General features: G+C 39.8%; 1 protein-coding gene across 4 annotated transcripts in view; it reads right to left on the reverse strand.

The window, feature by feature from the left end:
- Nucleotides 1-1,301: 1,301 nt before the first annotated feature.
- ntrk2a (neurotrophic tyrosine kinase, receptor, type 2a) overlaps nt 1,302-16,207 on the reverse strand; it is a 74,987-nt gene continuing 60,081 nt past the window's right edge. For all 4 annotated transcript variants that reach the window (XM_019259903.2, XM_019259906.2, XM_019259905.2 and 1 more), the window contains exons 19-20: nt 8,424-8,582; nt 1,302-6,192 (exon numbers count right to left, since the gene is read on the reverse strand). In XM_019259903.2, coding sequence (XP_019115448.1) covers nt 6,007-6,192; nt 8,424-8,582 — 345 coding nt within the window. In that variant the 3' untranslated portion in view covers nt 1,302-6,006. The remainder of the gene's footprint in view (nt 6,193-8,423; nt 8,583-16,207) is intronic.

Here is a 16,207-nt window from a genome sequence, read left to right on the forward strand (position 1 = left end):
ATTAGTTTAAATTAATTAAAACAGCTCAGGGAAATTACTTATATACTCTTGTTTAGTGCTCGGGTCTTGCCTACAGTACATTTTTCCTCAATAAGAACAGTTATAGACCGCAATTTTTGAGGTTAATCGTGTATTAATTGAGATCAAGTGTGTAGTAAATCCATCCCAGGGCAGAAAGAAGAGGGTGGTGTAGTGACAAAGATGTTTAGCTGGATTAAAAACTCATTTCGATTACATATTCTACAATTTCTGCAACTAAATCACGACGATGCCTTTTAGCCGTTCGAGAGTGGCAGCACTTCTCTGGGTTTGTCTCACCAGGACATAGAGCAGATCAGCTTTTACAGCCCCTCCTTCTCATCCTTACAACTTGTGTGTGTATGTGTGTCCCTTGATTAAAAGTGTTATTTATGAGGTTGAAGTGCTGAGTATGGGAATTCTCTTCTGTACACTAAAGCGAGCACTACTACCACTCACTTTCCCAACACTCCTACACATACAAACACACACATACAGTATGCTGAGTCTAGGTACTTTCCCATCCTCTACATGCATCCACCCAAACACACACACACACCAAGGTGAATTTTGTGCTGCCTTGTGCACATCTCATTTCCTTTCCAGTGACGTTTTTATTAAAAAGATAAATTGTAGACAGAGCTCTGTATAAAAATAATATTAATTCAGCTGTTGCTTAATTGCATCAGGGATTTAGACACACTCTCCTGTCCAATTTGCTTGTACAATTACCTGCAAGAAGCCCTCAGTTTGCTCCTAATCTGCAAACCAAGGCAAGTGTTTTTTCTTTTTTTTTAAAGACACTGGATTTATATTGGGATTAATAGAATGGGAGTGATGTAGCAACACTCCAGCTCTGTCACTGAATTCAATTTAGCTTATTTTTCTGCTTCTCACACCACCCTGGGCATGCCTGAGTGCTTCTTGTGTTTCTTACAAAGCCTTTCTCATTTCGCTGTTTGCTGGGTTTGTCTCTCTAACACACAAACACTCACGCACACACACACACACGCACACTTAAACTTCTCAGTATATTCACTTGCGGGAGCTTTGATGTGACATAACACTTTTTATTAATTACATTGTATCACGACAGACTGGTCCACATTCAGAAAGAAATCATATCGTTACCATTATGAGTCATTATGATCATTTCCACCACGTGACTGTATGACTATACAAGTTCCCTTCAGGTGTGTGTGTGTGTGTGTGTGTGTGTGTGTGTGTGTTGTACTGTACCAAATAACAAACCTGCTTGCAAAGACAGACATTAGCTGCAGCGATCAGAATATTTCCAGCTTTTAATTACCTTGTGTGCTTTTGCAATACAGATGTTTCTTACATTTTGAAGAGCATTCTTAGGCATAGAAATAACACGTCAACATCTCTTTCATACAGAAACCTTACATCGTTTTGTCCTCTGTCTTATTTTCAAGCCTTTTACAATCCAAATATCCACAACACATCCAAATACCTGCTTGCAGTAGCAGAACCCTCTAAACACAGAAACAAATAGCACAGTACCCCCCCAAAAAACAAACAAACAAACAAAAAACAACCCAGAAATACTGCATATAGCAAATCACAGTTTCATTTTTTACCTTTTTTTTTTTTCTTTTAGCAGAGAGAAGCAGTTTTTGTGGTATTACATTCCTCAGGGCATAGGTGATCCAGGAGCATCCAAGCACAAAGGTAATCTTAAAGATGACCTTCATGATATTTCAGCTCTATTAGCTTAAACTGTGATGTGGGGGGTCGTGTGTGTGTGTGTGTGTGTCTGTTGTGTGTGTGTGTGTTTGTGTGTGTGAGAGAGCGAGAGAGAGGATTAAATGTGATAATGGATCAGAACATACTCAAAGTCACACAATGTGTATCTGTATGTGGAATATGCTTTAGGTTCACTGAGTCACATGGTTTAGCCCAATATAGCGAGGCAAAAGAAAATATATGCATTAATATTGCTGATATACTTCTGTGAAACCCAGGCTTTAGTTAAGTTGTGCCGAGAAGAAGGCTGATTTTACACAGACATAAAGCAATTGAATGATTCCATAAATCTTAGCTGCCATAATACCGACCTCAGTTCAACAAGACTGGGTAAAGTCATTTATCATGAATTGGTGAACAGTGACAACAAATCAATTCCTGATTCCTCCGTTGAATCTCGTTGCATTTGAACTAGGATTTGGCTTGCGTCTGAATCCCTCCCGACTCACCCCCCGGCATCAATCAGCCTTCTCCACGTGCACACACACAAACACACACACACACACACACACACACCACTGGGAGAATGAGCAAATACCACTTTGTGTCCTCGGGGCTACTGTATGTCATTTTGTGTATTTTGTGAGTCTTGTGTATAGCTACTCATTTCTCTGCCCTCCACTTCTAAGACAAAAGAAGAAAACGGTACAATCTAAATACTGACAGTCTCGGACACAGCAGTTTGTGATGCTTATTTCTTTCAGCAGCTTATTCACATTTGTACACGTATTTTTGTTCATTCCTCTTGCTGTTATTTTACAAAAAGGAAAAAAAGAAAAAGTAGCACTTTTAGAGACCAAAGTGTAAGACTATCACGTACAGTATAGGCAGCATAGAAGAGGAAAGTTGGTTGAATAGTCTATTTTACAGTAGGTCACTTGAAGAAGGGAGAGAAAGAGAGAAGTCTGTGATTGTCAATCCCTCCTTTTCTGAGGTGTCCATTCATACAGCAGTTGTTTTTCCTCCTTTTTTTTTTTTCTTTTTTCTTAGTTTGACCAACACACTTTATCTGAAGCAGCCGATCTTCAGGCAGAGTTAAAGTTTCTCAGAACGCTCCTGTGTTGGGCTGACAAGTCTTCATCACAACAAACACCCCCTCTCACAGCCTCTTCCTATCTGTCAAAACATCTTCGCTGTCAAACTTCTGACACAGTTCATCATTTTTTTAAAAAAAAAAAAAAAAAAAAAAGGAAACACAGCAGGTACGTACACACACAGTGCAGCCAGCTAGGATGTCGATGTCACACACCCTGCCCTCTGTTATTGCACAGAGTTATTGTGTGGCAAGTTTTGAGTGTGCTCACTCAGTGCAAACTCTACTTGACTGTACAGCAGGGATGGATTTTGAGGACCTTGTTAGGCTGCCTTGTCAATGCCGTGGCCATTAACCCTCATATTCATGCCCTGACAGGACAATAATTTTGCAATATGTCAAACTAAACTACAAATGTGGCAGACTGGTGAAACATCCATCCCTGTTGTAGAGTACACTGTACATGAGTACAGGCTAGGTAGCTGTTAAGAGGGAGCCTGACATAAAAATTCAAAAACACTCAAGATTATCTTTACATATTTGCGAAAACATAAACAATTAAACCGATTTCAGTCAGTTTGTTGTTGCAAAAGGCAACATTAGATATAGAAAGAAATGTACAAAATGCTTTTTAAATTTTATAAATAATAATACTATAAATCAATAAAATCAACATTTTCAAGTTCACAAACATCAATACCATCAAGTGCTGTTGTTAATAAACAAATATATGTCCAGATTGATGATTTACATCTAATTAAAATGGCTGTTAGTGAAACCGCAGTGGTTATGACTTTTTTAATACGTCCGTATAGAGTAAAATATGCTCCAGTAAAATGCCAAAAACAAACATTGAACGTGTTTCCTCGTATGCATGTGAGCGGTTGTGTATATACAATGAGCCAGACGTTAGCTGTACTGTAAGTGAGTGAAGTGGTGAGTGTGGTATATTATTGGGTTTGTTTTCAGTGTAAGCTGTTGGTGGATTGCCAGTGAAATGTGTGTATGGTCGAGGCCAGCTGTAGGAATGTGATGGGAGCGTGAAGTTGAAGTTTTGCCTCATAGAACATCTGCAGGCCGCAGTAGTGATGGATGCTCACTTTCACTTTCTCCCTGAGGACATTCACACCTCCTCTCTTTCCCCCTCTCTCCTCCCGCGTTTTTTTTTTCACTTCACTATCTCCTCTTTTTCCCCCCCATCTTCCTCTTACATGACCCATTCGTACCTTTTTACTCCCATCGCCTTCTCCTTTCTACCCCATTGCTTCCGTTCTGAACTCTCTCCCTTCCTCTCCATTTCTTCCCAATATGCATTATTACCTCTCCTCTTTCTCTTTTTCTTCTCTCCACTGCTCCTCGTCTCAGGCCCCTCTCTCATTGTTTTCTTCTCCTTCATCTCCCCTCTCCTCTCCATCCTTCCTTCTCAGCCATAAAACAATAAGTCTTGAATGTCTGTGAGGAGACTGTGCTAATGGAGCCCATTAGGCTGTAATGAAATATACATTACACCATTACAGTGGACGGGGGCCTGGCTAAAGCACTGCACCGCTCAAATAATAAAACATGCACAATTCAATTTCCTTCTCGGCCCGTTTTGAGTGTCTTCCAGTGTGTGTGTGTATGTGTGGAGATGGAGGGATGACGGGATAAGGTATACAGTGTGTACGTATGTGTGTCTATGTGTGTGTTGTCGTGTGAATCCCCTCTAGCACACATGTGGTTTTCAAGGATGTCTGAGTGCTGAGAGCCTTTATGATTTAATATGGGTTGACCAAATGAACCACACCTTCTACAAGTGCCACCGCCCACACATCTGACCGTGATCTGACCACTCAAAACCCAGCCTCCCTTAGTAACCTTTACACCCCCCCATCAACACCAAGACCTCACGATTGTCAGACAGCTGCGGACAAATGAATCAATTGACCTCCGACACGAGTGCTTGACATCACAAGTGAAGCATCTGTCACTTTGAGGGGGGGGAAAGTAGGCATCGTGTTACCATGTGCTGTATGACAGTGCAGTCCAGTGTTTGAGCAAAGTAACAGAAAGGCGTGGTAAAATGCAGATATGGGTGCATATATCCTTATAATCATGTATATCAGTCTGTTGCATGAGGAGATATCAGTGCCGGATAGATCAAGCTTTTTTTACATTTCTTGTATTCGGCATTGACAATTACAGTATAGCAGAATACCTCAGTCTGCCTCCTCCTTAAGTTTTTTTTTTTCACCACAGCAGTTCAGTTCAGCTTCAGCAGGCACTGTTTTGTTAGTGATTTTAGCAAAATTAGCCAACCAGACATCCTCTTTTGTCATCTGACAAGGCAGAAAACCAGATTGTGTTTACCTTCCCATCGTTTTTCCTGTCTGTTATTCTTGTTACAGTCAATCTACCTTATGGGTACCAGTGTGTTAAACATCACCTGTGTTGTCTTTACCACAGGCCATGTCGGATGAATGCTGACATTTAATACTCATGTATAGTTTCGAAAGAGAGACGGACAGAAAGACAGACATACAGACAGGGCGAGAGAGAGGTGGGGGGGAAACACAGTGTCTTTATGGCTCCACATCGCACAGAGCCATTTTCTCTGAAACGTCTCACCGTCGTAAAGTCTTCTATTTACACGCAAAGGATTGACGTTTCTGGAAATCCTCACACACACACACGCACGCTGCGCCTCCTCAAAGATTTCCCCCGATGTTGAGTCCTGTTGTCTGACAGGCAGCAAGGGATGAGTCACTAAATTTTAAAGTCCTGTTAATCAGGTTTCAGCAATTTAGCCCCAGTCAGTTTAAAGCATTTGAAAAGAAGTGTGAAGCTCTTTTTTTGTTTTTGTTTGTTTTTTTAAAATAAATGTCTCCTCAGGACGAAAGGAGGGAAGGGGTAGAGATGCACAAAGGAGAGGAAATTGGCAGGAAAGAAGGAAGGAAGGAAGAAGGCGATTGGAGATGGGTTGAGGAATTTTTTTGATTGCCTTTAAGAGTTTGATAATAGCTTCACATCCTGTACAGCGTTACCGTGCACACACACACACACACACACACACTTCCAATCTCACACTTCATTCACGGGTGTCACTATGTCCACCCTAACACACACACACACACACACATGCATGCAACCTCAAACGCAGATACACACACCCAAACACACACATCCAAAACCAGGTCCTGCTCCTGCGTTCAGCCCAGTATATCCAGGTATACAGGTGAGGCTTTGGCCAGGTTGAGGAGCAGACCGTGGATTTCTTTGATGTTGAGTCTCATGTGAGGCTCTCTCTGCCAGCAGCCCAGCATCAGGTCGTATACTTCTTTAGGACAGGTCCTGGGGCGCTGCAGCACCCTGCCTTGGGTTATACACTCTATCACCTGCAGAGGAAGAAAGACAGGCATCAAGTTCAATGTCAGCTGTAGTCTTCTTGGCCCCTCAAAACAAACAAACAAACAAGTATTCGAGCTGATATGTTCAGGATGATGGAGTTACTGCTCGGTGAAGTTTTCTCACCTCACTGCAGAGCATACAGTGAAAGTGGAACTGTGAATAAATAATTTACAGAGGTTATAGAGTAGACAAATCCAGTCCAATTCCTCAATAGTATGTCGAAGAGGAAAATTTGTGTTTCGGCACTTTGTCCTGGACTGACTGTATAATAACATTCATTTTAAAAAGATACAGATTTTAGCTTTAAATCTACTTGAGGATTTCTGGATCAAGAACAGGAGAAACTGTATATAGAGAAGTAAAGGAGTATATTACACTCTGGCAGCAGTTTGAAATATATCTGTACAGTTAATAGCCTGTGATTTAATTAAGTTTTTTTTTCTAATTTCCTTCCCAATTGACTATACCATGCTGTGTGCGTGGATTGAATACCAATTAATGGCTTCTATTAAACCCCAAAAACCAGTTGTGTCCTCCAAATTGCCATATATTCATTTCAAAGGATGTCATAATACCTAAAGATTATCATTCAATATTTCAAAATTAGTTTGTGAGAGAGCTGTTACTCCTCCTCCTTATTCTGCGATCATTATCAGTTTGTGAAGGCAGATTAAAAAAATAAAAAAAAAACCCTAAAAAACGGATACCTTCAAAACCATATCCTGTGTCAAAGATATCTGAGCATCAGATTTGGGTCAGAAGGTGAGTGAACTGCGAGTCAGAGGAGATTTTATAGATGTAAACGGGAAAAGAATGACCATGGAGGAGGCTAAAGGTTAATTTTGGATGTAACCAGAGTGAGTCAGGAGAAAAGGGGCCATGACATGGCAAGAAAGCTGTAACCAGAGTTGAGGTGAAGGTGAAGGTGAAGGGTTGAAGGGCTCCGATACAGTTTTCTTTTCCGGAAACTGGGTCAAGACCCAGGGTGTAGTAAACAGACGCATTAATTATTCAGACAAAACAGTCAATTGTTAACTTGGTGGTTGTTTTATTTCCTGATAGAGACACTTAAATGGTCCAAAGACATTTTGGGCTAGTTGCATATTTAATACAGTGGATCAAATTGAGGGATTTGGCATCCTGTTCTGTCAGGAATCTGTTGTCATTTGAGTTTAAATAATTATATGTTAATCGGCAAGAATTAATTCTCTATTTCCCCTCTGCGTGAAAATTGTGAAATTCATGATTTTTATGGCTGCAACACACTGGAAATATGCTAGACATATTGTGCCTGCATATTCTATTGACACTTGTTAAAAAATGAACTCTGTGGGTTTAAAAAATGTTTGGCTTCGCAGCATGAGTCTTGTTAAAGGGTTTAAATGATGACAATCTTGATAAATGATTAATTGTTTAAATTATGTACAAACGCCAAATGTGATGATTTGCGTCCTTTCTTCAGTATTAACTGAACATCCTTAGGGGTATTTATTGGAGAAAATGAGCAACTTGGAGACACTACTTCGGAGTTTTGTAAATTGGCTTTTCTCATTTTTATACATTTGTACGTTAAAACCATTCACTCATATATAAATACAATTGAGTAACTCTTGGTTGCAGCCCAAGTGTTTAATATGTAAGGAGATAGAACTTTAAGTAGGGAAAAGAACAGATATATGTTTATGCACAGCATGCCAAAAATATGAAGAGTGTCATCTTTAATATAACTGGAAATCCTCATTTTAGTGGTTGTCACTGTCTGCTGGATATAAAAACTACTTGGGGAACTCTGAGTTTAAATCCAAAACCAAATAAAATGAGTGACCATGACAAAACATTTTTAAAAACAGGGTTTAAAAAATTTTTCTACGTAAAATACAAGACACGTCTACTCCAAAATCCCTGGCTCTGTCGTACCTCACAAATAATTCAAGACACAATGAAATGATAAACAACTCACTGAGTTTCTAAACTATTTGTTGGCTTTATATAATGAGATTTTTCTGGCCAACATGATGTATACCTCTGAGAACCTTGCACACGGATCGAATATTTAGTTTGTTTTCTCGAGGCACAAACATCTCTCGTTTGGCATCACTCGTTAAGCTGAAGGTGCTTCCAGTTTTTCAGCTACTTTCACATTTACAGCAATCAATATGTTGAGTTCAGACGTGGAATTACATCAGTCAAGCTTTAGATCGAGTGCTTTATACTGTACCTCGTTATTGGAGAGCTGGTACCAAGGCTGTTTTCCATAGGTGAAGATCTCCCAGAGAACAACCCCTAGACTCCACACATCACTCTCTGTGGTAAACTTTCTGTACATGATGCTTTCAGGGGGCATCCAACGGATTGGCAGCATGGTGTGACCACCGACCTTTAAACGCAACACACACACACACCAACAGAAAGATAGAGAGAGTATAAAGTCAGTATAGTGTGCAGTGAATTTAAGAAATAATGAAGATTTACAGAACTGTTAAGCATCTTCAGTGTCATAAAATCTACACTCTTATACTGTTTGTACATTTCGAATGCATGGCCATGCAACTTTTCACATTCCTCACAAGGCTTCACTCTGAAACTTTCAATACATTTTAAAGTAGCGCTACAAACATTTCACTTCTCAAAACTGCTGCCTGAGGCATTTCAATGGGCGAGGTTTGATGGTATGGCGCAGCAGACTGACACACACACTCACTCCTGAACAGTGTGTAACTTTAACTAAAGTTGATACACGTCAGAAACTACTTTTTTTTTTTTTTTATCCCTGCGACCAAATTGGATATTTATGATGAATCAACTGACCTCAAACTCGCCATAAAATAGTTGCTGGATCAGGTAAATGTCAAGTGTAGGCTATGAAATCTTCTTTTACATGTAATCCTCTTTTTAATATATTTATGAAGTATGTTAATATTTATTCATACATACTTCAGTACTCATCTTTTACACTCCTCACTTCATCCTCGCTTTTATACGGCTTATAGTACACCTTTGTATATACATATATAGTACATTTAGACATAGTCACTGTATTTCTATAGTGATACTTCAATTCAATACCTATCTATACACTCTAGTGCCTTTAATGCTGTGCTCATCTCTTCTTTTTTCTGACCTCTTCTTATTTCATTGTACTCCTGACCTTGTGTTCACCTCCATGATCAATAAACATGAAAACTGAAATTGGTATCAGCCCGTTTGTGTGAGTCAGCAAAACGTTAGCAGTCATGCATTATGAATAAATATCTGGTGGAATATAAGCTATTTCAGTATGGAGTGTGTGTGCGCCACTTGCGTCCCACGTGATTGGAATGTAATTAATTGCAATATTATTTAATTAGACGTTAAACTGTAGCGTGAGACAGCAGAGTAGGTTCTTGGAAATCAGAAATCAAACAGCTAATCCCACACACAGGAACTCACAGGCACTCTGAGAGACGTTTGGTCATTTCATTAAGCTCTAATCTGAACTGCGCCTTCAGAGCCTGTTTGATTGTTGTATTCATTTGCTGTTTCTACTGTTCATAAACATTGACAGCTCATTTCTGTCTCTCACAGACTGTGACCGGAGTCTTAAACCAGGTTAATCTACTGGGCTGAAGTTAGAGCGTTACAATCCTTCCATGCTTCACTAGTGACAAAAAGGTGAGTGAGTCTCTTAGTCATCAAGCACACACTAACATATAATTACAGTATTATGTTTGGATAAAAGCTTTGTTGAACTCTGTTAAATGTGTTAGATGTGCCAATGCTTGAAACCCAACCCTGTGTGCTGATGTTTTTCACCCCAATATTGTGCCTCCCCTCTTCCCTTACTCCTCCTCCGAACATGAATCTGCGCTCCATTGCTCCACACAGATAGCACAATCCATTTTCTGTGGTTTATGTCTGTTATTAATGGCTTGGTACCCGCACTTGGCCTGTTTCTTTGTTAGTCAGTGGGTTATTTAATGGAGTAATAAAATGTGCACGGTCACATAGATAGCCATCAGGTTCACTGGTACGCCTGGGGAAACATATCTGCCTCCACCTCTGCAGCTCCTACTCTTCATAACCAGGCCCTCACTTTTCTCACGGTGTTGCTATGCCGTGCAGCTAGTTTGTCAGTTTCTTATTTGCATTTCTTTCTCTGTCTCTGTCAAACTGAAATGTGCTCTACTCGCATCGCTATAATGGAGTACAGTATTGCCAGAGAAGTGTGGTATAATGTTGATAATACAGAATGCTATAAACAGACAACTAATGATTTATGCATTTCATTATATACACTATGACACGCTATACAACGCTACAAGACACAAACTGTCTTCGTTGAATTATATCGTTCTGTTCAAAAATGCAAATATACCCTCAGTCAAACACATTTTCTGTGTCAGAGATCCACTACTCCCTACAAACATGCTCCATAACTTACTTTATAGTGACGAGGAGTCACTTTGCCTATGAAGTGTTTAAGTGGAGAACAAGTCACGACACACAAACTAGTCCTTACTGAGAGATTAGTTGATGTTAAATATTTACACCCACAAACTGGCAGGTGTCACTGTCGTGTAGCGAAATGAACCAGCTGACAAAAGCTTAGCTTTGACGCATTTAAACTGCAGACAGAAAACGGAATATGGTTACTATATCTGACCAAAGTACTGTTTAATAATGATGTTAGCATATTTTATATGTCCATCCATCCATTATCTGTGACCGCTTATCCTCATCAGGGTCACTCTTTACTACTTTAGACAAATCTTAAAAACACATGGCAAAGTTTGAAACTACAGTAGATGGTGGTTACTAAGAGCCTAGAGGAACATAGTGATGGATTTATGAATAACTGGTGCAGCCGAATTCAATAAACTTTTTTCATTTTTTACTTTTATTATTGTTTAAATTTTGGAGGACACGTTTCACAAACTCAAATAAAATGGGTAAAGTGATTTCAGACACAGGCTTTGTTTATTCTATTCTATAGATACACACAGTAAATAATACACAGTATTTATTCACTGATGTTTCTGAATCTGCTCATTACATTAGTCTTTTTGTTTTATTCATCATGGCCGATCATTTCCCCCGATGGACTGAAATATTAATACCGGGGCCCTTGAACTGCTGATCTATGTTTTTTTTGTTTTGTTTGTTTGTTAACTGCCTGTGTGAGTGCTGTGCTCTGAGAGTGAGAGCAAGGAGAAAAGAGAGGGCAGCCTTTTTAAAAAGGCTCTACCAAGGCTGAATTGAAAGAGAATACAGAGGAAAGAAAACAAATCAAGGAGCAGGAAGGGAAAGCTTTAGATTAAAGATTCTTGTCAATGGGCAGGAGAGGTTTAAATATTAAGAAAGTCACGTTTACAAGGAAGATTTTCAAGTGGAAGGATGGTGCGTCTCTTTCTGCTGTCAGCAGCTTCGTCGTCATCTCCTTTGCGGTTCCCTTCTCTTCCTCAGTCTGTCTCACTCGTTCTCACCTTCTCTCACCGCCTGTCTGTCTGTCTCTCCCTCCAACCCTCCCTCTCTTGTCTTATAAATATGCATCATTTCAGCTAGACCACACTGCCCGAGTGTTCCAGGAAAGCCTAAAAAAAAAAAAAAAGAGGGCTGTGGGATCTCTGTAGTGACCTCCTGGAGGCTGCGGTATCCATGGCAACTGGACCAGTTGAAAAAGAAAGCATTATGGGATGTGGTGTAGGAGGGGCTTATGCGACTAACTTCGCCTACTCTTTGTTACACAGGAACCCTATCTTAATTGCCCTCTGTGTTGCTATGGAAACAAAAACTCTTTCCAAGAATGCTGTTGTCTAGGTCTGTCCCCGTGTGTGTGTGTGTGTGTGTGTGCGTGTGTGTGTGTGTTGGTTATATTTTTCCCCCCTGGAGAAAAGAGTCCATTTTCCTGGCCTGTTCAGATACAGTCCAAATGGTTGACATATAGGTTTACACAACATGACAGTGTTTATTTTACTGGTGCTGCCACTCAGGTCGAATGAAAAAAATCTGGTTTCAAGATTACACTTCATTCAGATACACAACTCAACCTCCTGGTCTTCTTCAAACTATTTGTTTTTAACAATGTTCGGGTGTCCAAATTCGAAAAATGATCTTTTTTAATGTCTTTCTCTTAATGGGGCTGGATGCGAGCGCGTAATGTGGAGTATTCCTTTTTGACACCATGATGACACTGTGGTGTCATTGTTACTGTGATTAAAATCAAGTTAAAGTCTTTGTAAAGGCAATTCCCAGATTTCTTTTAACATGCATCAAACATGTTGGAAATTATTGCTGAAAACTTGTGAAAAAACTTTAAACCATATATAACTGAAATGTGGAGTTAGAGGTTGAAACAGTTTTTCACCAGTTTTCAGTCCAGGATTTTGAGGGCGGTCCTTAAAGGGTGGCTCGATGACACACTGAGGCCACCCTGACCTGCACCCCTAGCAGAGAGATAGAGATTAATTCATCTCGCTCAGAGTGGTTCAAAGTTAGTCATGTAACTTTCTGAACTCATCTGACGCGTTTCAGTCGCTTCAGAATGGCTGCTTGACTGCTCCCACAAGTGGGCGTGGCTTTGGTACATTCAGTGGACACGCCTCCCGCAGTCCTGGAGATTTTAACACCTAATTTCAGACACCTGTCGATATTTTGATTCATTCAAATTTGGCTGGGTGGTTAATAACTGATATTTACTCTTACTTTACACAGACTTTAATGAAAATGGCTGAGTGTCACGGTAACATTGTCTTGCAGCACCTGGGTGTCAGGTATAGTGTCAGAGCACCAAATTCTTTGACACTGAATGTTTTTGAGGAAATGAAAACGTACCCGAGTTTGCTGATGAGGAATTAGTTTTTGTCAGATCATTTAAAAGCAGAACTGAGAATGACAAAGCTTCACAACATTAACATCGTGTGATAGATCAATTGTAATACACACATTATGTGGTTGCACTAGCAGATTTGTGTATCTTGGAAGACTCTTGGCTTAGCATTCTATAGTGTCTAGTTGTAAATACATTTCAAAAGGTTTACAAGCAATATGATTTAAATGCACGGCCTTATCTGCCTTTATAGGAATGTTTGAAAAACACACCCACGCATTTATAGGACCAGTGTGTAGCATTTAGTGGCAGCAGTGTAGTTGCATTACATACATTAGGTTACAACTGTTTTGTTTCACCCTCTCCCTCCTAGCATGTAAAAGAAACTACAAAAAACAAAAAGCCCCATCTGGAGCCAGTGTTTAATTTGTTAGTTCTGGCCTACTGTAGAAATATGGTGGTGCATGGAAGAGGACTCATGACTGAACTGTAGATATAAAAGGCTCATTTTAAGGTAGTAAAAACATTTGTCTTTTCTTATTTTCAGGTGATTATACACAAACAAAAACACAGTTCAGCATATTATATTCCATTTCTACTATATTCTGTAAATTATGTCTTTATGTATTTTTGATATGTGGTTTTGGTTTTGTATTTACATCATACTACTATTATAATAACACTAAAATAGGATTAAATAGAAATATTATACAAGGTCTTTTTATCAGTTTAATTTTATAGATTTTTCTTCGCATGTGTGCTAATAGAAATGATTTTGAAATTATTTGAATGTATCGACAGTATCATCTTTGTGTTGTTGTGTATCTTGTCATACAGATGGTGGTGTTTTGTCTGTCCACATGCGCGCTCTCTTCTGCAGAGATAACTGCTCTATCCTGGCCTCTCCAGGTGCTCCATTAAGATGCTGTTTGTCTGTGTTGTTCAAGACCCAGAGATGGGTTGTAAAAAAAAAAAAACAGCAGCCAAATTACTCTGCAGAGATTGTTTAGCTCTGCTTTGTTGCCAGTGTACTTCTACAGTCTGTCAGCAGCGTGAAACAGTCCCAAGCCCAACCCAAGCAGCATTTAATTCTCTTTCATTTTACACATTCGGAGATTAAAATCAGCTTAGAAAGAAAAGGGAATAAACGTGATGTATATGTGCGCTCACTCTCTCCAACTCTAGCCGAAGTCCAAACCCATCCACCCACACACACACACACACGCTAAAAAAAGGTTTGGACGGAGGCATCCTGTCTATCTTCTGGAGCGTCTGTCAGGTTCATTGTATAACACTGGATCCAATGACGTCACCACAGCCCCTTCAGTCCTACGCCTCTGCTTCCCTACATACACACATAAGCAGTGGGGGTGCTCCAATTCCTCTATGACTCATCTTTGCTCCTCTCTGACGCAAGAGCATGACTGGGTCCTTACAACCCCCTCACAACACACACACACACACACACATTTCTCTGTCTTTAATGTGTGCTGTGTTTTACCCCTCACCATGCTGTAGCACTCTTCTGCTTTGCCGTTTTCTTTCTACCTCTCTGTCTCTTTCTGGCATTTCTTGCTGTTTTTCTTGATATGCTGCTCTATGCAGTTTGTTTGTTATTGACTATCCTGTACACAAAGGCTGCCTGGCTTGCAGACCTCTCCTCTCCCACCTCGGCATGTGTATGTTCCCTTTATCACTTTATTACTGCCTTTTCTCCTTTTGTATATTTATTTGTGTCTTGTTTTCACCCTCCCTGGCCTCCCACCCTTCCATCTTTCTCTTTTTTTCCCCCAGCAGCTCTTTCTCTCCTTTCATCTCTTTGCCACCCTCCTGCCTTCGCCCCCCCACCTCTCTTTCTCGAGTACCGCCTCAGCATACTAAACAGAAGTTCTCTGATTACTTTTCTTCCTGAGAAACGTTGGATACAACTCTGAGGCTCGCCGCCACTGCCTTCGCCCGTTGCCATGACTACAGCCTCGGCGCTTAGCTTTATTGAGGAGGGGTGAAAGGAAGGAGGAAGGGGAGGTTGCTGTGTCGTCATACAGAGATAGTACAAAAGAAAGCCACAGAGGAGAGTCCTTTTTTTTCCTACATCTTTAATTTGATGCCATACACAACTATTCCATATTCAATCTCAGAAAAAGACCAATGAAAAGTCAATTTTCTGTGTACTTGGCTTATATAGTAACTTAAGTGGGGTCATGAAATGTTAGGAGAACTAAGCAAAAATGGTAAAATTATTTTAAACTATAACCATTTATATATATATATATTGGTAAATACTGAATTTGTACTGAGCATTTTTTTTCCAGATTTATTATTGTGGCACCAGATAAAGACGTGCTTTTACATGAAAGATAAAATGCAATTAATCAATGCCATTACTAAACTATACGTCAATCAAATGGCCCCTACAAATCACTGTAATCTTTCTGAATGTTACTGATTTATTATTTGTCCAAAATAGAGATTTTCTTGTCATTATATGTCCTCCTGCTTCCCCCTTTCCCTCCTCCTCCTCCTCCTCCTTCTCCATCACTGTCACTCATGTCAGTTTGTTACAATGGATGAGAGAAAGGGCAGAAAAAATGGACAGTCACTATCAATCAATCAGTGTGATTTATTTGATTTTGGCCTTTTGGAAAGGTGACAGATTGTTGTACGGAAGGAAAAAAAAAAAAAAGCACACGCAGTCTGAGCTGTCTCTTGTACCCCTGAGTTATCTTGACACTTATAGTAGAGCTGCTAAATGTTCCTGTAACACACACACACACACACACACACACACACACACACACACAACGAAATGTGTATCCACATATCTCTTTTATAAATTCCTCTCCCTTTTCTTTTTACAGACTAGTCCTTTCTACATCGCCTGCGTGTGTGTTACATCTCACTGACCTGCACTTCCTGCAGTCTGAATAGATCTGTTGTTTGCAGTATTATATACATGTTCAGTGTGACTCTGAAGTCTTTACCACAAAAGATATGTTCGATGTTAGGACTATCCAGACTATGAACAGAAACATTCCCATGATTTTTTATTTAAAAGATATCTAATAGGTTTTGGAAGATTGACAACAGCAGGATTAACTTGTCATTACATGCCACCAGGCTTATATATTTAATATTTCTTTGTTAAAACATACAGTAAAGAAAATAGGACATATAACCTATATATCGTTTGCAGTTCA

Source organism: Larimichthys crocea, chromosome III (assembly GCF_000972845.2).
Source record: "Larimichthys crocea isolate SSNF chromosome III, L_crocea_2.0, whole genome shotgun sequence".
Taxonomy (NCBI): Eukaryota; Metazoa; Chordata; class Actinopteri; family Sciaenidae; genus Larimichthys; species Larimichthys crocea.